Source organism: Erinaceus europaeus, chromosome 1 (assembly GCF_950295315.1).
Source record: "Erinaceus europaeus chromosome 1, mEriEur2.1, whole genome shotgun sequence".
Lineage (NCBI taxonomy): Eukaryota > Metazoa > Chordata > Mammalia > Eulipotyphla > Erinaceidae > Erinaceus > Erinaceus europaeus.
Window position 1 is genome coordinate 139,894,817 of NC_080162.1, and position 22,059 is coordinate 139,916,875.

The 22,059-nt window shown below is 35.9% G+C and overlaps 1 protein-coding gene across 40 annotated transcripts in view; it reads right to left on the reverse strand.

Annotated features, from left to right (window-relative positions):
- The window catches only part of RIMS2 (regulating synaptic membrane exocytosis 2), a 570,974-nt gene that overhangs the window by 115,603 nt on the left and 433,312 nt on the right, over window positions 1-22,059 (reverse strand). For 24 of the 40 annotated variants that reach the window (XM_060196148.1, XM_060196141.1, XM_060196045.1 and 21 more), the window contains one exon: window positions 11,609-11,781. The exons of 15 other annotated variants lie outside the window; for them this stretch is intronic. In XM_060196148.1, the coding sequence (XP_060052131.1) occupies window positions 11,609-11,781 (173 nt within the window). Of the gene's footprint in view, window positions 1-10,542; window positions 10,759-11,608; window positions 11,782-22,059 lie in introns of those variants that run through there. One more of the 40 variants, XM_060196130.1, reaches the window with a different exon arrangement.

Genomic DNA, 22,059 nt, shown 5'->3' on the forward strand with positions numbered 1-22,059 from the left:
ACTCCCACAGGGATAAAGAATAGGGAAGCTATCAGGGGAGGGGATGGGGTATGGAGTTCTGGTGGTGGGAACTGTGTGGAGTTGTACCCCTCTTATCCTATGATTTTGTCAGTGTTTCCTTTTTATAAATAAAAAAAGAAAAAATATATCTGCTGATTAAATTAATGCAATGTAAGGAATAGCATAATTTACTTCCAAAACCACTGAAGGTTAACCATACAAAACCAAGAAGCAAAGCTTGCATTTTCTATAACCTCTAACAGTCCTTTGTGAAATTATCTTGTAATGAAGTCTTTTAGTATACCAGAAGATATTTTCTCTAATATACAATGTAAGATAAATGATCTGTCTTGAAGTCAGTCATCTTGAAAAATATCATGTTTCTATGAACTATGTGGTTCTGAGAAGATAGATACAGATGCAAATTGTTACTCACATCCTTACAAAGCAAGGCAATCAAAATGCAATGTGCCAGACTAGAATACTGTCCTTACATGTAACAGATGGGCCATGTAAGGTGGTAAACTATGCTTCATCATACAGAGAAATGGTAAAATGAAGTCAGTTAATGTATTGAGGGTTCTGAAGGTACGTAGCTGATCACACACAACTTCAATAATTAAGCCTCCAAATCATTTCAATTTGTGACACAAAATCACAAAACTAATCTACAAACTTTCAACAATTTTGCCATCCTTAAGTGATAATCATTATTTTCTTTTTTTAAAATTTTTGTTTATTTATTTCCTTTTTGTTGCTTTTTGTTGTTGTTGCTCTTGTTGTTGTTTTGTTGTTGTTGTTGATGCTGTCATTGTTGGATAGGACAGAGAAATGAAGAGAGGAGGGGAAGACAGAGAGGAGGAGAGAAAGAGAGACACCTGCTGACCTGCTTCACTACCTGTGAAGTGAACCACCTGCAGGTGGGGAGCTGGGGGCTCGAACCAGAATCCTTTTAGGCCAGTCCTTGCGCTTTGCACCACGTGTGCTTAACCCGCAGCACTACCGCCCAACTCCCGATAATCATTATTTTCTATGGGGAAGTCTAAAAAGACTAGGAAAAAAAATTGAAGAAAAATAATGAAAGAATTTATCACACAATAATTAAAGGTTAGAAAAACACACACTAATCTAATGTGCACCTAAAAAGTAGTGAGACATAATTCTGAAATCCCACTAAGATATTAAAAATGACTATTATTCACATATCAAGTTAGTAAACCAACAACTAAATATCTCCTAAATGAAATACATTTGGATCATGAAACAAATCCCTATGAAGTTTTTGCCATTAATTTATGAAATGAAAAGTTTATTTTCATTGGGAAAAATAATCACCTGGGGGCTGGAAAGACAACATAATGTTTATGCAAAAAAACTTTCATGCTTTAGGCTCCAAGGTCCCAGGTTCAATCCCGGGCACCACCTTAAGCCAGACCTGAGCAGTGTTGTGGCCTGTCTCTCTGAAATTGTCCTTCTGTATTTCTATCTCCTCACATTAAGATAAAATAAATAAATACAAATTTAAAAATAAGTCTTTAAAAAGGGAAGGAAAGAAAAGAAAAATAACCATCAGTTCAACTTTAAAACTTTTATCAAAAAATACTAAGATGAACATATTGGGTAATATACCAAAAATATTACTTTGGGAGCTCTTTACATTTCTAAGCTTTTAGTGCTTTATTATAACTATAATTATTTATATACTATGTCTACTGTGTTTGGAGTATTGTAGACATTGAAGGGCAAAACAGTAAAAAATAAAAATGATAGCTATCGTATCCTCACAAGATGATCAATGATGGAAGATTTAATTGCATAGTTAAATGTCTGTATTACAGAGCAGAAGATAAATGCACATAAGAAAATGTCCTTTTATTTAATTGAATTTTCATTATCATCATTTATTTATTGGATAGAGATGATAGAAATCAAAATGGAAAGGGGTGAAATAGAGGGGAAGAGACAGAGAGACACCTGAAGCTCTGCTTCACCACTGCAAGACTTTCCTTTCCCCCTGCAGGTGGGGACTGGGGCTCAAACTCGGGTCCTTGCACATTGTAACATGTGTGTTCAACCAGGTGCACCACCACTTGCAACACCCACCCTTATGCCTCCAGGGTTATCGCTGGGGCTTGGTGCTAGCGTTATGAATCCATTGCTCTTGGTTGCCATTTTTTTCTATTTTATTGGACAGAACAGAGATAAATTGAGAGAGGAAGGGAGAGAAAAATAGACACATGCAGAACTGCTTCACTGCTCGTGAAGTGACTCCCCTGCAGGTGGGGTGGCAGGGGCTCAAACAGAGATTCTTGCTGGTGTTCTTGCACTTTGTACTATGTGCGCTTAACGTGGTGTGCCACCACCCTATGCTCTACAACAAATTTTCTTTTTTTCTTAATATTTTTATTTAGTTTATTTTGATAAGAAAGAGTAGATTCAGAGGGAAAAATACTGAGAGAGAGAAAGAGACTGCTCAGTTCTGGCTAATGGTAGGGCTAGGGATTGAACCTGGAACCTCAGAGCCTCAGACTTGAAAGGCTTTTGGATAACCTACAACAATTTTTCTACTGTTATTATTATTTAATATTTATTTATTCCCTTTTGTTGCCCTTGTTGTATTATTATTATTTTTTAATTTTTTGCCTCCAGGGTTACTGCTGGGGCTCGGTGCCTGCACTACAAATCCACTGCTCCTGGAGGCGATCTTTTTCCCTTTTGTTGCCCTTGTTGTTTATTGTTGTCCTTGTTGCTGTTATTATTATTATTGTTATTGATGTCATTGTTGGATAGGACAGAGAGAAACAGAGAGAGGAGGGGAAGACAGAGAGGAGGAGAGAAAGATAGACACCTGCAGACTTGCTTTACCGCCTGTGAAGCGACTCCCCTGCAGGTGGGGAGCCGGGGTTCGAACCGGGATCCTTATGCTGGTCCTTGTGCTTTGCACCACCTGCGCTTAGCCCGCTGCACTACAGCCCGACTCCCTAAACTGACATTTTTTACTACAGCATATAGTTGTCTAAATTTTTAATTTTCTCTGTACTCTACTGCTCTGTCGTTTTCTGGATATGCTTTTATTTATTTTTATCTGACATTGCTATTTAAGCAGAATTTGAACTTGAGTTGGTGTACTGTATTTATTTATAATAAAGCACTCTGGGGTGGGTGGGGAGGAGATTCAGGTCCTGGAACATGATGGCAGAGGACTTAGTGGGGGTTGTATTGTTATGTGGAAAACTGAGAAATGTTATGTATGTACAAACTATTGTATTTACTGTTGACTGTAAAACATTAGTCCCCCAATAAAGAAATAAAAAAGAAAAAATAGAGTTCTATTACTGAAATAGACATGTGAGTTTGAAGTCAATGTCATCTTGAAAATGGTAACACTTGGAGCCAGCCAGTGGCATACTCAATAGAGTGCCAGTTACTATGCCAACAACTCAATTTCAAGTCCTACCCTGCCCCCTTCAGGGCAGAAACTTCACAAGTGGTAAAGTAGTGTTGCAGGATTCTCTCTCTCTCTCTCTCTCTCTCTCTCTCTCTCTCTCTCCCCTCTGTTTCTCCCTTCCTTCTCAATTTTTCTCTATTTCTATCCAAAGTAAATAAATAATAATAAGGAAAACAGTAATACCTATAGCAAAGCAAAAGCCATGTGATTCTTGTGCTTCTTGCTTGTTTTAATTTTTTTTTTTCACCAGGTTTATTGCTGGGCTTCAGTGCTGGCACTAAGAAGCCACCATTCCCGGCTACCATCACACTCCCATTTTATCTCATTTTATTGTATAAGACAGAGAGAAATTGAGAGAGGAGGGGGAGATAGAGAGACACCTGCAGACTTGCTTCACCAATTGTGAAACATTCCTTCTGTAGGTGGGGTGGGAGGTGGAGGCTCCAACCTGGATCCTTGCATGAGTCCTTGAGCTTAGTACTATGTACACTTAACCAGGTGCACCACTGCCTGGCCTCCATGTGATTCTTTTACTAGCAATGCCCTTCCTATTCATCCCTAAGCCTTTTTACAAATATACTTAGTGATATAATACCTATGTTTTTCTTTCCTTTTCCAGGATTATCATTAGGGCTTGGTGCCTGCTAGATTACCCCATCACTCCCAGAAACCACTTTTTCCTCATTTTAAGGAAAGGGATAAAAATAAGAGGGAGAAAGAGTGAAATAGAAAAAGAGACCTCTGCAGTCTGCTGCACTGCTCCCTAAGCTCCCCCTAGTCCCTATCCTGCAGGTGGGACTGAGGACTTGAACCTCAGTCCTCCTGGATGGTAGTGTGCTTTATTGGTGCACCACTACCCAGCCCCAATAATTTCCTATTTATCTCCTTCTTCTACTCATTCAACTCCTTCTACTCTATTTTTCATGTTATGATTGAGCAGCTGGAAGAAAAGCACTCCACACTGAAGTCTCTTATAATTAGTGATTCCACTGCTCTGTCTTATTTGCAAAATTATTTATCAGTCTTTTAATTTGTTTTCAGTCAACACTTATTTTTTTTGTAGTGATTATTCAACATTTTCCAATTAAATTTCTAATTCAACTTCCAAACTCTTATTTTCTTTCATATAGCATATGTTTGAGAAATAACTCACAGACTATAAAATTCATTATTTCACATTACACAATTCACAAATAAACTACATTAGAAAAATTAGCTATATTTCATGTTACTACTGTAATGAGCTCAGATATGTGGGCAACTATTTTTTAAAAATGCGAAGTTCCCAAGAAACTATCTTCATAAAAGATAACAGCTCAAATAATGGATGTATAAATGTACTGTGGAGAATGAGACATATTACAGAGATAATTAAGCATTAGAGTCAATAAGGCAGTGATTGAAAGAAGGACTTTGTATTTAGTACAGAAGTACTAATAAAAAGAAATGCCAGGTTCCTAGCTTGGCCAATGTGTAGATACTAGTGTCAGGGACTAATAAGAAAAAAGAGCAGGAAAAGCAGGTTATTTTCATTGCTTGTTTGGTAAGAGATATTAAGAATGTCAAATTTACATGTTGAATTTGGTATATTTATGGAACACAGAAGGAGATGGCCAGAACTGACTGTTCCGGCAAATGATTAGAGCTGGAAATACAGATTTGGAAATCATGGGAATATATATCACAGTACAGAAATAATAGAACAGAATCATCTATCAGGACTGAGTATGCAGAGAAGGAGGAGAAGGAGGTAGAGGAGGAGAATCCAAAGAGGAGAAAGAAGAATGCAGCCTATAATAAGATCCTTGCAAACATTAACACAGAAGAGTTAGGTACAAAGTCCCCAGAACAGATAATGATAGATGTGGAGAAAGAGGGGTGGAGAACTATGATTGTACAGTCACTAAATCCCAGAGAGAGAAGAATTTCAAGAGAAAAAAATAAGATCAATGTTTTTAAAAGTCTGTATGACAAAATATGAAAATTGTTAAAAGGAGATACAAATTTAAATGGCGATTATTATATGGATTATGATTTGAATAAAATGTACTTCAAGAAATTGAATTAGTATGGCTTTTAATTATGAACAAATGTTTCATGATAAAATGGGTAAAAGAGAAAATACAATGAGCTACATTGTTTAGTTTTCAGTGAGGCAGACAGATACATCTGATCTTTAAGAGAAATACTTATAATGTTTTAAAAAATAAAGTCATATACACTATTTTTAAAATGAGTGAGTGAGAGGACCTGGAGGTAGTTCAACAGGCAGAGCACCGTCCTTAGCATGCCCTGAGTTTGAGTCCCAGAACCACACAGTACTATAGGGGATAGGGAGCTCCGTGGATGGAAGAGAGGTGTGGTATTTCTCTTCTTTCTCTCTTATCTGTCTCTCTTTCTCCCTCACTAAATAAAAGCATGAGAAAGTTGGCAGCTGCATAGTGGTATAATGAGTCCAGCATTAGGCAAAGAAACAAAAGTTGTTGAAGAGAAAATATCACTAAAAATGCTTTTTAGTTAATTAACTCTATATAGCTGTTTCCTTTAAGAACTTTTCACAAATCAGTTCTTTTAAGCACTGTGGTGGAGGTTTCAGTCAGGTCAAAAAGAAAAGAAGAAAAGTAGGAATTTATACTGGAGAGGAGAATGAAATATCTTTATTTACAGAATACATCATCTCCTATGCAGACCATTCTAAAGAATTAACAAGAAAAAAAATTAGGATTAATAATTGAGTAGAGCTTCTTTGTAATATATACAATAAATATGCAAAAAACTATTTGATCTCTGTACTCTAGCAATGAAGACTCAAATAAGATTATTAACAAAATCACCAAATACTTAGAATAAATTTAACAAAGGAAATATAAAAGAAAAAGAGTTAATAATACCTACCCAAATGATTTAATTAACCATTACCTTTATATCACAGTGCATAAAAGTGAACTCTAAGTGGATCAAAGGCATGGACATTAGTCTACAAACTATCAAATAGTTTAGATATCAGAAAACAAGAAAACATTGGCAGAATACTTCATGACCTATGCTTCAAAAAGGTCTTCAAATATTCAAATTCAGTAGCAAAGAAGACCAAAAACAAAAATAAATCAGAGACAATCCAAAACTGAAAAGCTTCTAAAAAACAGTAATGGGTACAACTACCCTAAGAGAAAGACATATGAGAAAGTGCTTTAAGTGACTGATTATCAGAAAAATGCAAATAAAGACAACAATGACATACCACTTTACACTTGTGAGGATCTCATACACCACAAAGGATAGTAACAAATGTTGGAGAGGATGTGGGGAAAAACAGACACTCTTGCACTGTTTGTGGAAGTATAATAAATTGGTCCAAATCTTATGGAAAACAGTCTGGAGATTTCTCAGAACACTAAAAATAATCTACCCTATGACCAAGCAATCATCTCCTGAGGATTTGTCCAAATGAAACAGAAACACTTATCAGAAGATGTCTAATTATACCTATGTTCATAGCAGCACAATTTTTAATCACCAAAACCTGAAAACAACCTAGATGGTCAAGGGCAGGTGAGTGGCTAAAAAAAACCAAAAAACTATTCAGCTGTTAAAAATGGTGAAATCTTCTCCTTTACATTATCTTGAATAGAACTTGAAGACATCATATTAAGTACGATGAGCCAAAAAGAGGACAGATACCGAATGATCCCATTTATAAGCAGGACTTTATAAATAGGGAGTGAGAAAAACACAAAATTAAACATGAACGGAGCATGATGTACTGCATCAAAGCAAAGGACGGTGGAAAGAAGGGGGATGGTGGGGTGGAAGAGAACTTTTGAGTCCTGGTACATAATGAAATTATACTTGTGTCAATGACTGCTCTGTAAAGCATTAACTCCCTCAATAAAATGATTAAAAAATAATAATAAGAAAAAACCACTATCAAAATCCTCAAAAATTTCCAAGCTGTTCTTAAAATTCATCAGTAAATATAAGTAACTCCAAAGAGGGGATGAGTAGAATCATCATAACCTACATCACAATCACTTATGGACAAGCCTAAAACAGCCACTTGGACTTGTAGAATTTTAGTGATATTAACAGAATATAGCCTTTATGAAAGATTAAAAAAATAAAACAATGGTAATATATCAATGGTAGATCAGCATATGCCTTGTTAAGTGAGTGAGCATTTAAATATACTTTCAGAAAACCAGAAACACTCAATGTGATAAATGGCGTATTAAATATTTTCCCTCTACATATTGGGAGCATCCACCAAATGATAGAAACATATGTTGAACAGTTTGTATACAAAGAACCAATGAACTCCTGAATTCATGATAGCAGAAGCAAATAATAGTATAATAAATAATGTTTACTTTGCTGTTTTCTGCACACTATGTTAAACTATGGGAGACAGTGAAAATCATCCATTTCTTTATCTGAGAAGCTAAAAAAAAATCCCAGACAGAAATGGCTAGATACACATGACAGTAAGAACAAATATATCATTACTTATATTTTTAGTTTACAGTTATTTGCAAAAGAATACTGTACCCCTTATAAAGGTCTAATTATGCATTAAGTTACACTACATGGAACATGACACTTTAATGGTGAGTGAGGTGCACTGGGACATATTTTGAGGAGATGTTAATTTGTACCAAGACAACAACCATCTTGCAAGAGGACATTTTTCCAAATAAAAATTAAAAATACTAAAAATAAAGAAATGGGAAAACAATGATGGCTGAATATTGGTTGAATAAATGATTTCTCCTTACTATTCAACCCTTTTTTTTTTCTGGACTAGCTGACATATTTATTAGAAAGATCAGACTGGTCTCATTTGATTTCTAGTTCTGTCAAATATTCTATAATTACTTAAGTTTAGCATAGTTCCTTATTGATGCAGACTGCTAGGAACATGCCATTTTCCCCTATAATGTATTCTTTTCCTGAAAACATGATGAGGAAAGTAGTATTTAATGTCAGGCAATTGAGGTTAAAATCTTCTATAAGCTTCTATCATGACTCCTGTCTACCTCACTGTCTTGTGATTTTGGCTACACACAAACATCAAGGGGCTCATATGTTCTCATTTACATGTATGAATTAACATGCACATTTACAAATACACATATACACACAGGAGAAAACACAGTAGAAACGCAAAGTTTGCTCTACTCTGTCCTTCTGCAATATAGTCATGAACTTCTTTTTTCTATAACTCAAGGGTGAAATAATCCGATGCTCAGTAAATCAGAAAAATGACTTTACGGACAAACTAATATAATTGTCAAAAGGTAGAATAATAATGAAGGCAGATTTGAAAAACTTAGTTAAGACTCAAATAAAAAATATGTCTTAGGATTCATTTTTAGGGTTAATGATTGTACTACAAAATCTTCAAACATTACAATGTACTCAAATATACCAATCTAAGATAAAAGATGAAGCATTTTTAGACTAATTCATTGAATTATATACCCAAGGGGGTAAAAATCTGCCCCAATTATCTTTCTCATTAATTATGAGTAAAGCACAAATTTAGAATGGGTTTAGATATAATGATGAAAAGATTGACTTTCAATATGGTGAATTATCAAGAAGAAGACGAAGACTTTGAACTAACACAAAGTCAAATTCTGGATGGACTACTAGAAAATCCCAGTTCCTCTGAAATGTACAAGGTTTGCATTTCTCTGTCTTAGATAAAAGTATTTTAGAGACCTCATGTCCCCAGGCAATTTTCTCTGTGATTGTGCTGAGCTGACTTTCAGCACAGCCCTGTAGAAATGATTTCAGGAAATGAAAACATAGCTGTGCTTACACTTTGCTGCTTGGGTTTTCCCCCAGAATCTCCATACTATCCTGCCCCCCGCCCCAACCCCAGTTTGAAGTTCCTTCCCAAGCATTTGTGTAAATGAATCAATTTCTAGAGGGTCTAACCAAACACATTTGTTTTCTTTCTTTTTTTTTTTTTAAAAAATATATATATGTTTATTTATTCCCTTTCATTGCCCTGGTTGTTTTATTGTAGTTATTATTGTTGTTGTCTGTTGTTGGATAAGACAGAGAGAAATGGAGAGAGGAGGGGAAGACAGACAGGGAGCGAGAAAGATAGACACCTGCAGACCTGCTTCACTGCTTGTGAAGCGACTCCCCTTCAGGTGGGGAGCCCGGGCCTCCAACCAGGATTCTTAAGCTGGTCCTTGCGCTTTGTGCCACGTGCGCTTAACCCACTGCGCTACCGCCAACTCCCACATATTTGTTTTCTAATAAAACCAGTGTATCTTCTATTTCTTTCTAGACTGTTAAGAGTGTTTAGCTTTGTAATCTTCTGCTAGACTAAGAAGTGCCAACCTGAGAACTAAGCAGTAAGAAAACTGGAGACTGATAGTTAATTAACTTTGTCACTCGGAGCTATTCTGTCACTCCTTTCTGAAGTTTATATGTAGGATGTGTGAAAGTTTTGACAGGGTGGGCTGAATTTTATTTTTTTAATATTCTTTATTTATTGGATAGAGACAGGTAGAAATTGAGAGGGAAGGAGGTGATAGGGAGGGAGAGAGACAGAGAGACACCTGCAGCCCTGCTTCACCACTTGTGAAGCTTTCCCCCTGCAAGTGGGAACCAGGGGATCTAACCTGGGTCCTTACGCATTGTAACATGTGCGCTCAACCAGGTGTGCCACCACCTGGCCCCTGTGGTTTTTTTATTATTATATTTATTTTTAGTTATCTGATAGGCTGAATTTTCTTAGCTTCCTTATAACCTCATTCTGATGGTTTTGACTCCACAATTGGGGAAGATACACAATAGTAATTCATATTAAATGTACTAAAGGGTAATTTAAGTTTGGACATAAGGAAATTGAAAATCAAATAAATTAGTATCTTAGAGCTTGTGGATGGGAATTAAGGACCACTTAGTCACAAAAAAAATTGACAAGAATTTGCCAAAATATTAATTAATTGTAGTATCAGTTAAATAGATAAAACACAACAAAATAAACCAAATGTGAATGGCAAAATAATTTCTAGAAGGAGGGAAAGGGACTACATTGCTAAAGGGAAATGTCTACTGAAGTAAGCACATTTTACCTGTCATCATCCTGTGGGAATCCTCTTTGCAAATCCTCTTTATTCCACTGTTCTTTTTCTGTCCCTTGCTTGGGCATAGCTTGTGTTTTCTCCTTGTCTCCTGATTCTCTGTTTTTCTCCTCATTACATGTCTTTGTAATCTTTTTCCCTTGCTCATTCTCATGAATTCTTTCTTCCTTTACCTCTTCTTTCTCATGAACTATCTCTTCATGTTTATTCCCTTCTTCCCCTCCCTCTTCTCCTCCCATAGGCCTTTGGAAATCGAAACAAATTGAAGGCATGCAAATGAACACAAAAAGGAAAAGCAAGTCAAGAGAAGAAATACATGAAATTGAACAGAAAGTTAGTGAAAATGACAAGAACATAAATAAAATTACAACCTTAAAACACTGAAAAATGTTTCAAGGGCATACCAGAAAAGCATTGGTATAAACAATACTCAATTATAATTATTTTTGAATCATATTTTCCTGATACAAAGAGGCATGAAGAAAATATCTATGGTCTCTGCATTAAAATTTTTGTTTGATTTAATAAGTTTAAAATAATTTAACTTAGGTGCCCTATAAAAATCAATAGTAGGCTATAAAAGTGCAAATTACACCAATTTATACTATAATCTTATAATTTTTATGGAAAGCAGAAGACTTTTTCCAAAACAGTTTCAGGAAAATGAAAGAATGGACTACTAAAAGAGTATTATTATATATTATTTTTTTAATCACTGAGATGTATTCAACTAGAAAAAAGGTCTCTTGTAATGTAAGAAATCCAATTGTCCACTTAATCTCTAATTTCAGTAATGATAATGACATAACTATGTTTAAGCAGGAAATATAAAAAACAGTGACACTATTTGAAGCATCCTAGTAAGAAGATTGTTATCAGTTTTATAAAAGTTTTCTATGCAAGAACTTTAAAATGTCAGTCAAATTTAATATGTGTAAGAGTTCCTATTAACAACCTAATGATATATGCTAACCTTTTATAATTAAGGGGTTTTATTTAAGAAAAATAGAGAGCTTCTAAAATAAATCTGATGAATTTCCTGCAGAAGTCCCCTTACCTGATTTTCTTGTTTCCTCGTGGCCGTTCTGATTGGACAGACATGTAGCTTGTGCTGCTGAAACGAGAAGCACTACTAGTCCTTGAAACCGCAGATATGTCACTTACATCACTGTCCGAAGATTTAGTAGAAATATTATCTGCCCCTCTATGAGGATCCCATCCTGATCGATACTGTTAACACAGATTGACAAATACGCAGCAGTTGTCAGTATTACCACACAAAGCAATTATTAGCTTCTCCTATTTCAGCACTTTCATTCTCCACAGAGGATAGAGCAAAACCCCACTCAGTTGCATAGAAAACAGAAGTGAACGGCAATTATCCTAAAAGAAAAATCCAATTTATATGAAACCCTTGTGTTTACCAAAGGCAATTAGATCATTTCATCACACCCCAAAAAAGGTCATTAAAATAGTTTCACAATGGTAATGGCCTTAGGGAAAAACATTTAGGTAAAATCTGGGAAATCAACTTTTGGCATAGTATTAGTAAGCAGGATTTTTTTTTAAGTCTGAATAAAACTAGAAAAAATATGCTAAAGTTGTCATAACTTATACAAAACAATTCTACTAGTAATCAATGTTCTCTTTAATCCAGCATGCATCAATGAAAACCTAGAGATAATACAAGATCTACTTATTAAGACACTAACTTTTTAAGGAAAACCAAGAGAAAAGAAAAAGTTTAATTTCTGAGCAGTTGCTGGAATTCTGATGAATCCTAGAAATACTAGAAAAAGTCATTATTATTTACAATAGTTCAGAATTCCTGAAATTGAAATAAGCAGATAATTGACTGGCATTGACAGGGTGTAAGGTATTCCAGGTGTTCAAGTATTCTGGTTTATGTATGTTCATGGCATAATGCTTGCTGCTAATGATCTTAGGGATGCAAAAAAAAAAAAAAAAAAAAAACCCTAGATTTTAGAGTCTGGAAAGCATGGAATAAAGAAAACTTAAAAAATATTTATTATTACTATAAGGAAAACTTACTATATGGGTGAACTTGAGCAATTAATTAACCTTTAAAAGTTTAATAGAGGTCAGGGGCTAGGAGGTGGTGCATCTGTTTGGGCACACAAGCTTCTGTGTGCAAGTACCTGGGATCGAGTCCCCATCCCCCATTGCAGGAAGAAAGCTGCATGAGTGGTAAAGCAAGGCTGTAAGTGTCTCTCTCCATCTCTAGCTCCCCCTTCCTCTTGATTTCTGACTGTCCCTATCCAATAAATAAATAAAGATAGTATACATATATTTAAGTTTAACAGAGGTCAGAGAGACAGCCTAGTAATTGAGCAGCATACTCTCACACCTGAGACTTGGAGGTCATAAGCCTTTAGCACCACAGGCCATAGCTGAACAGTGATCTCATCTTTCTCTTTTGTCTCTATCTCTCTAGTATGATGATAAATCTTCTAAGTTTTTTTCAATCTCTTAATAGAATGATGGGAAGTAGGCTGTTTTGCAAATTAGAAGTCAACACAATATCTGACATAATTAACATAAATGCAGCCAAGATTATTGCTGTGTCACTACTACTTGATGTTCTTATTAGATTAACAGAATATATGCTAATAATATATCCATATACAGTCAACTATGCAATGAATATTTTCATAGTTACAGATACTGGCAAAGTCTTAAAAATTTGATTTGATATGAAGAACTATTTCCTAAAAAATAGTTCTATAAACACTTTGCTTAAGATACACTGAAAGGCAGTATAATGTACTATGAACACTAGATGAAATTCAAATTACTTGTTTTTATCCAGAATATCCCATTATCTAGTAATATATTTTAATAGCTGATCCTTTCTTCAAATGTAAAATAAAGGAGTCATTTCAAAAGCTCTACACTAACATTTAAGATCAAATCTCTAAAGATACAAATTCAAATTATGTGATATGTTGACCTTTCTTAACCTACTCTAACTGAATGACTGGAGAGCTGAGTCTATTGTACTAGATAAACTCTCAGTTACCAAAAAGAATGCAATTAAATTCTTCAACAACAACAAAATGCTGCCACTTTTTGTTTGTCTCTAAAATATGAACCTCATGTTTGATTCTAAAAGCAAGTTTAGTTATTCACAGTGGATTTATTTTGAGAACATTTAGTACCTGCATTTTTCAAACCAAATTCATTTAAAAATATAAAAACAGCATAGTTTAAAACTTTAGTCACTCCTTAGAATATAATTTCAGAGGATGAAGCCAATGTCATCTAGTCAATTTATATACTAACAGTATATTAATATATTTCACAAAGCCTATTACATGTAAACTTGACCCTAAATTGAGACATAAATGGAGGACTTCTATTTTCCTTATAAAATTTGACATTTCTTTTATATGAAAAATTAACATTGAAAGAAAAATTTCAAAAATATTAAATTTTTTGTGGACATTGTTATATTTGGAAGACTATCTCATGTATATGATTTATAATAAAAATAGGTGTAATTTTCTATTATATTTCTTACCATTATACATTGTTAGAAAAGTAACTTTAGTAGTATACATTTTTTTGCTTTTTTTCTTGTGGGATTCTATTATTATTATTGTTGTTGTTGTTGTTGTTTTGCTACCAGGGTTATCATTGGGGCTCAGTGCCTGCTAAAAGAATCCACTGTTACTGGCAGTCACTTTTTTCTTTTATTAGGTAGGACAGAGATCAATTGAGAAGGAGAGAGGAAAAGAGCAAAAGAGGGAGAGGAACAGACACAACTGCAACCCTGCTTCACCACTCATGAAATGTCCCTTCTGCAGGTAGGAAGCAGTGGCTGGACCTAGGTACTTGTGCATGGTAACATGTACACTTAAACAGGTTCACCACTACCCCATCCCCTCTTATGGGATTCCTATACTTTTTATTTCTAATAGAAAATCACAGATTTCAACTCTAGAAGGTGGGGAGGGTAATAACACAAGTTCTGAAGTGAAAATGAATCACTGGTCTGAATACTGGCTCCACCAATTATTGAGTTCATGATCTTGGAGCAGTTGTTTCTGTAAGTCCCAGTTTTCATATTAAAATGTGCATAACAATTCCCATCTCCAAGTCTGCTGCAAAGAATAGTACACAAAGCACTTGACATAGTCTCTGACACATATCAAGTGTTTAATAGATGACAGATGATGATGACACGATGATGATAGTCAGATAGAAGCTGAGTACTAATGGAGTATCAATTCAAGGAATATCTTTACTGAAAAGAATATAGACACAAACATACAAAAATAAACTATATTAAGACTTCTCTAAGCTACAATAAAATGTAACTATATCTACATTCATCCAGAGGATTTTTTTTTCCAGAAAAGGTCTATAAAGCAAGATAAAAATGTTACATTAACCTTTCACACATTTCCCTACAATGTCTTCAGGCCTCACCTACCCTAGTTAGTAACAGTCCTCCACATCTGTCACTTCATGGGGAATTACTGATTTCCAGCCACAGGATAAGGAATAGCATCATCAACAGGAAATACATGGCACTCTTTGGCTAACACAGAGGATGACTCATAGTATTTGTCTCTGACACTTTATCTTGATATCCAAAGCTGCCTTCTGTCTATATGGTGTTTCTTTCATTTGCTTTGCTTTCACCTCTGACTTCTAACTGCTTCCTTGATTTTTACTTCTTTTTTTAAAATTTTTTTATTATCTTTATTTTTTTATTTATTGGATAGAGATAGTCAGAAATGGAGAGGGGAGAGAGAGATAGAGAGAGAGACACCTGCAGTTCTGCTTCACCACTCGTGAAGTTTTCCCCCTGCAGGTGGGGACCGGGGGCTCAAACCAGGGTCCTTGTGCACTGATGCATGTGCACTCAACCAGGTGTGCCACCACCCAGCACCAATTTTTACTTCTTACAAGTTAGGATTCTGACTGCATACTTTAGTGTTGTCTTTTTAGGTCATCATGACTTTTGATCCTGCTACTATGATTCATACAGGCTGGCCCAAGTCTTAAGCATTTGGTTTCTGAAAAACTCACACAGTATGCATTACATATATATTTTGCTAAGACTTTTCAGATAATCTAGTTTTTTGAGATAGAACTTTGGATATGCAATATATATTTAAGGAAATATTATATGCAATACACTATAGGTTTTTTTTTTGCCTCTTATGTAATTTATCACATGCTACATATTGTTATAGGGGTGTGTTTGTGTGTGTGTGTTTTCTCATTTAAAATTTCAAATTCTCTATTACAAATAAGTTCCCAAAAGCCAGGGAAATGTCTTCCTTATCTTTAACATTCTTTTAGCACCTATGAGTCAAGGATTTAATTCTATTATGAGATTCAGCTTCCCTATCAGTAACGAAGGATAGATCCCATGTTATGAATTCTCACAAGGAGTATGGAAAGCAGTGTGTTGAGCAGCTAGGGATACGACTCAGTGGTAGCATGCTGAACTTGCATGTGTGAAGCCTGGGGTTGGTACACAACACTAAATGTGACTGGTCTATCTTTCATTCAAAAACTAAATCTTTAACAAAATAATATCTTCAAAATAATGATGTGCCTGTTTGCAAATGCACATTTCAAGCATTTAAGGTCATTAAACAGAAAGTCACTAGGTGATGGTTTACAGAAAGAAAGAATACAAAGTAAGTACAAGTTCTCCCTTGCAGGTTTCTGAGGCTCAAACCAAGTCTATTTATTTCTTTGTCTAAGTAATTGAACATTATTTACCTTTGGGGTATAATTCAATTTTTCCACTTAAAGTAGGGATAAAAAACAGTGAGAAATTTAAAAAGTGAGAAACAATAAACCATTTTTATAAAGAAAACTTTAGAAGAACATATTTTACATCACCTTCACATATACAACTGATCCCCCCAAGAGAAAGATAACAAATAACCTAAATAAATCATTTTAAAATTATTCCTTTTTGCTTTACTAAATATTTTTTATCTTAAAGCATGATAAATAAAACTTTTATGTTTTAACTATGAACCAGAAACAGCTATCTCGTTAGCACAGCAAGGCAAAATGTTATGAACATGAAAAAGTAAAGTAACTTCACCTAGCGAATGGCTGGGTGCTATCTTGGATCTATACAGTAAACAATGTTGTAAAAAATTAGCATGTATTAGTTTATAGCTTATAGATAAATAGTGAATAGTATACTTGGTGTGCTCATTAGAGTCTTTAATGAAACAAAAATGAAGTTATATTGAGTAGGCTTACATGTTTTCAGTTGAAAACGGTGCTCTGATTAGAGATCATTAAAATCTTGGAAGAGAGTGAGGAAGCTATTCCCGACAACATTTTGATGTATTGTCCATTACTGTTAAGCAGATCATGAACTAGAAAATTTGACAGGAAATTATTATCCTTCAGGATGTTCCAGAATCTAGACTTCCTAAGTAGCCTAGAAAAGTTAATGTTCTATTTATCAGACATTAGAGGAGAGTAAGAGCCTATCTAGAAAGCTCCACTGAAATGGAAACTTATATAAACATTTCTTACTATTCTTGAGAAAAAGTAAATTCAAAGTTCTAAAACAAAACCTTCATTTTCCTTGTTATACTAATTTGAAATTGTTAGATTTTGTTTCTCTACAGCCTCTCAACTTGACCTATGAGCATGACCTCCTCAGACAAAATGTGGGGGTGGAATTGTAGAAGAACCTTGAAGCATTGCTGACATCCACCTTAATACATTTCACCTAGAAACTGAAGTCTGCTGTCTTAAACCCTAGTCCAAGAATGCAATTTTACAAAAACACTGGCAATAATGAAAACACATTTTATGTCAGCAAAGAGGATACAGAGGGGTGGTATTGTATCATATTCAAGAAGAAGATATAAGGAGTAAACATAAAAAAAAGTAGAAAAGGAAATAAGGGAAATAATCTGCATGAGAAAAGAAGCTAAAGTTCTGGTCAAGGTCTTTGAGAGCTATAAGAGGTGAAGAAAAAAGAAGAGGAAAGCAGAAGTCTTGGCATTACAGTCAAATTAACTACTAAGCAAGATGATCCCATGTTTGTCATCCTGCTCAGATCACATTTTAATTCAAAGAGAGTAACTGTTATCTGGCTAGATTAAAATGTACCGGGGATGACTGTATTTATTTATGTATTTAATTAATTTTTTAAATTTAGATAGAGAAGTAGAAAGTGAAAGATACCACAGTACTGAAGCCTCCTTTAATGCAAGAGGAACTGGGCTGGAACCTAGGTTGTGTACATGGCAAAGCAGCACAAAAAGTGAGCCAACTTGCTGACCCTGATCTTACTTATTTTTATAATCTAAGTTTAGTGGCTTCAAGGTAGGCGGAACACAATTAAGTTTTAATGAATCAAAATGAGCAGAATGATTCTGTGCTGTCCCTGCACATATCCCATATATATCCACACTTGTGGAGTATCACCTAGAATATGGAGTATCAGATATACAGTACAAAGTACTGTGATGATAACTGACTAGAATTTAATCACCCAAGTCGCTTGCTCTCTGTGGTGAGTAAAGGCAGTGGTGTGTTGGTTGAATGTTCAACTACCAGCTATTCAAGAAGGAAAGTTCTGACTTTCAAGGTATACACACATTCCTACCAGGGTTGATTTCAGTTACCCAGTGGTCACAGAACACGGAGTTGGATATACCACTGATAGAAGCGTAGGGAAACACACAAGCTGAGACTCCTTAGAAGACAATGGGGAAATGACATTAAAACAGCATATATGCAGTGGTCAGGTGGTAGTGCAGTGGGTTAAGTGCACATGGCACAAAGCACAAGGACCTGCATAAGGATTCCAGTTCGAGCCCCTGGCTCCCACAAGTGGTGAAGCAGGTCTGCAGGTGTCTATCTTTCTCTTCCCCTCTCTGTCTTCCCCTCCTCTCTAGATTTCTCCCTGTCTTATCCAACAACAAGTGCAACAAAGTGGGAAACATGGCCTCCAGGAGCAGTGGATTTGTATTGCAGTGATAAACCTGGAGGCAAAAAAAACCCTAGCATATATGCACATTACTCATCCAGGGTAATAGTATAAGAGTTGAAATAGCAAGAATAGCTTAAGGAAAAATAAAAAAGACAACAGAAAGAGTAGTTACTATTAGCCTGTGTAAACCAAGGCTTTGTAAAGAGACAAATGTTTCTTGGTTTGAAGGAACTTTATGATGCTAATAATTTCTTCTACAGAATTTGTAGAGGAGGAATTATTGTTAATTGTCTAATTACGATTTCCCCCAAATGCTTGGGAACTCTATATTAGTAATCTATCACTGATATCTGTTAGTTGCTCCTTGTGAAATAGCATTCTTTATTTACTTCCATCTATTCCTTATAATTTTCAAGAGGAAAATAGCAATCCTGGAATAAGATTTCACATTTAGAGATTTTAGGTAGTTTATAGAGCTCATGCATTTACATTTCTCCTCAAAACCCATCATTTGTCACCCGTTTAATATAGCATTTACCTAAAGTGTTCTCAAAATTAAGTAAGCAAAAGACACCCACTAGGGGCCATGTGTTAGCACAACTGATCAAGAGCACAAGCTACCATGTACAAGGATGCAGGTTTGAGGTCCTGGTCCCCACCTGTCAGGGGGAAGCTTCATGAGTGGTGGAACAGGTTGCAGGTGTCTCTCTGTGTCTTTCCCTATTTCTGTCTCTATCATAATTTTAAAAAGGGGTTGGGGAAGCTGGACAGACAACCCCACCAATGTGCCTTGGAGCTTTGCTTACCCAGAGCCCTTCCCCACTAGGGAAAGTGAGAAACAGGCTGGGTGTATGGATTGACCTATCAACGTCCATGTTCAGCAGGGAAGCAATTACAGAAGCCAGACCTTCAACCTTCTGTATCCCACAATGATCTTGGATCCATACTCCCAGAGGATTAAAGAATAGGAAAGCTATTGAGGGAGGGGATGTGATATGGAGGTCTGGTGGTGGGAATTGTGCAAAGTTGTACCCCTCTTATCCTACTGTTTTGTCAATGTTTCCTTTTTATAAATAAAAAAAATTTTAAAAGGGGGATTGGGGAAGGATAGCCTCTGTAAATGGTGAATTCCTTGTGCAGGCACCAAGATTTATTGATAAACCTGGTGGAAAAAAAAAACAGTAGGAGGGAAGGAAAAAAGGAGCCTATGGACATTAGTCTGGTTTAGCAGTCAGAAGTGTCTTTTCAGTTTTGGGTTTTGTTTTTTTTTTTGCTTTTCTTTCTTGATTTTGTTACTACATCTAAGATTCTTAAATTTCTTTCTTCATGTAACTTTTTCATAGCCACTTCTTAGGCAATGCCATTCTTGATCTATTCCACATTGTCCTGGATGTTCCTTCTAACTTTATTTTCCCAAACTAACTTTAAATTATATTTCACCAAATCTCTACCACTATCCCTCTTCTTTTCACTATTCATATACTTCTGAGACAATCTGATACATTATCTATCTGGTTTAACTACAACATAAAAAGGTATGTTGTTAGCAATAGCAACTATTGTCCATAGATTGACTTTTTAGCACCAGATAGGTGGTTGAAATTTACTTAAAATTCATTCTTATTTCAGATTTTTTTTCTATTTTTAAAAAATATTGGAAGTTGGGTGGTAGCACAGCAGGTTAAGCACACATGGCACGAAGTGCAAGGACCAGTGTAAGGATCTCAGTTGGAGCCCCCAGCTCCCCACCTGCAGGGGAGTCACTTCACAGGCAGTGAAGCAGGTCTGCAGGTGTCTGTCTTTCTTTCCCCCTCCTGTCTTCCCCTCTTCTCTCCATTTCTCTCAGTCCTATCTAACAATGACTACATCAATAACAACAACAATAATAACTACAACAATAAAAATCAATAAGGACAACAAAAGGGAAAATAAATAAAATATTTTTAAAAATAAAAAATATATTTATTTATTTTTAGGTAGATACAGAGAGAAATTAAGAGGAGAGGAGGAGACAGGGAGAGACAGAGAGACACCTGCAGTTCTACTTCACCACTTGTGAAGCTTTCTCCCTATAGGTGGGGACCAGGGGCTTGAACTCAGATACTTGCTCACTGTAGTGTGTGTGCTTAACAAGGTGACTCCCTCCTGGACCCTCTTTTTTCAGTGTCTAGCAATATTATACCACCAAAAAGGAGAAATGATAATTTATCCTGCAATTTTATAATGCTCTATATGATAATTAGCTACAGCCTTAGTCATCTCATATGATTCCTCAAAAATGTATTCCTCATAAATCTTTGTCTATTTCAGTTTCCTCTCCTGATATGTGATGATATAGTAGAATGCAGGGCTTCATCATACACTCATAGAAAAAGCAGGTTAAGTGCATATGGCACAAAGTGCAAGGACTGGTGTAAAGATCCCTGTTTGAGGCCCCAGCTCCCCACCTAAAGGGGTGGTGCTTTGCAAGTGGTGAAGCAGGTCTGCAGATGTCTATCTCTCCTCTCTGTCTTCCCCTCCTCTCTTGATTTCTCTCTGTCCTCCCCTCTTCTATCAATTTCTCTTTGTCCTATCCAGCAACAACAACAGCTATAAGAACAATAACATTAACAACCACAACAAGGACAACAAAATGAAAAAAACAATAGCCTCCAGGAACAGTGGATTCATAGTGCTGTCACCGAGCCCCAGCAAAAACCCTGGAGGCAAAAAGAAAAAAGCTACCTGCTTGGATGCTAGTGTGGAATTATGTCTAAAAAAAAAAAAAATACTTAAATTCAATTGAAGGTTTATGATAAAGAAAATGTACTTTTATTTTGTCACCAGTATTTTGTAGGGATTTCTATCTATATGACTCTACTAGTCCCATGAACTATTTTTTTCCCCTTTTAATCACAGATAGAATCAGAAAGGGAAAAAGGAGAGGTAAGAAAATAGAGACTCCAAAGCACTGCTCTTTACCACGCCTGCAGTTTCTCCTTGGCATAATGCTCCCTGGCTGGAGATGCTGGCTCCTCACCTGCATCTCCAGGGGGTCACTTCACAATGGTGAAGCAGGTATGCAGGTGTCTATCCTTCTCTATCTTACTCTCCTTTCTCAATTTCTCTCTGTCCTAGCTAGTTAAAAAATGGAGTAGTGGATACATAGCAATAACCCTGGGGGAAAAAAAAACATAGAAATTTGCATGGCAAAATCCTACCTCCGGTCACTCAGTGTGCTCAGTGCGCTGTATCAATGCACACAGTAGAGCATGCACATTACTGCATTCAAAAAGCTAGTTCAAGCCCCCAGTTTCCACCAGTGGTGAAATCTCTCTCTCTCTTTCTGCCTCTTGCCTATCAAAAGAAAAAGAATAAAAGACCCTTTAGAGTGATGAAGTCACTATGCAGGCACAAAGCCCCAGTGATAACTCTGGTGGCAAAAAAACAAGGACAAAGAGAAGGAGGAGGAGGAGAAAGAGGGGGGGTAGAGGAGGGAGAGGTGCAGGATGAGAAAAATGGGAGGGGGGAGGAAGAGGAGGAAAGAAGAAGAAGAGAAAGAAACCGTAACAGAC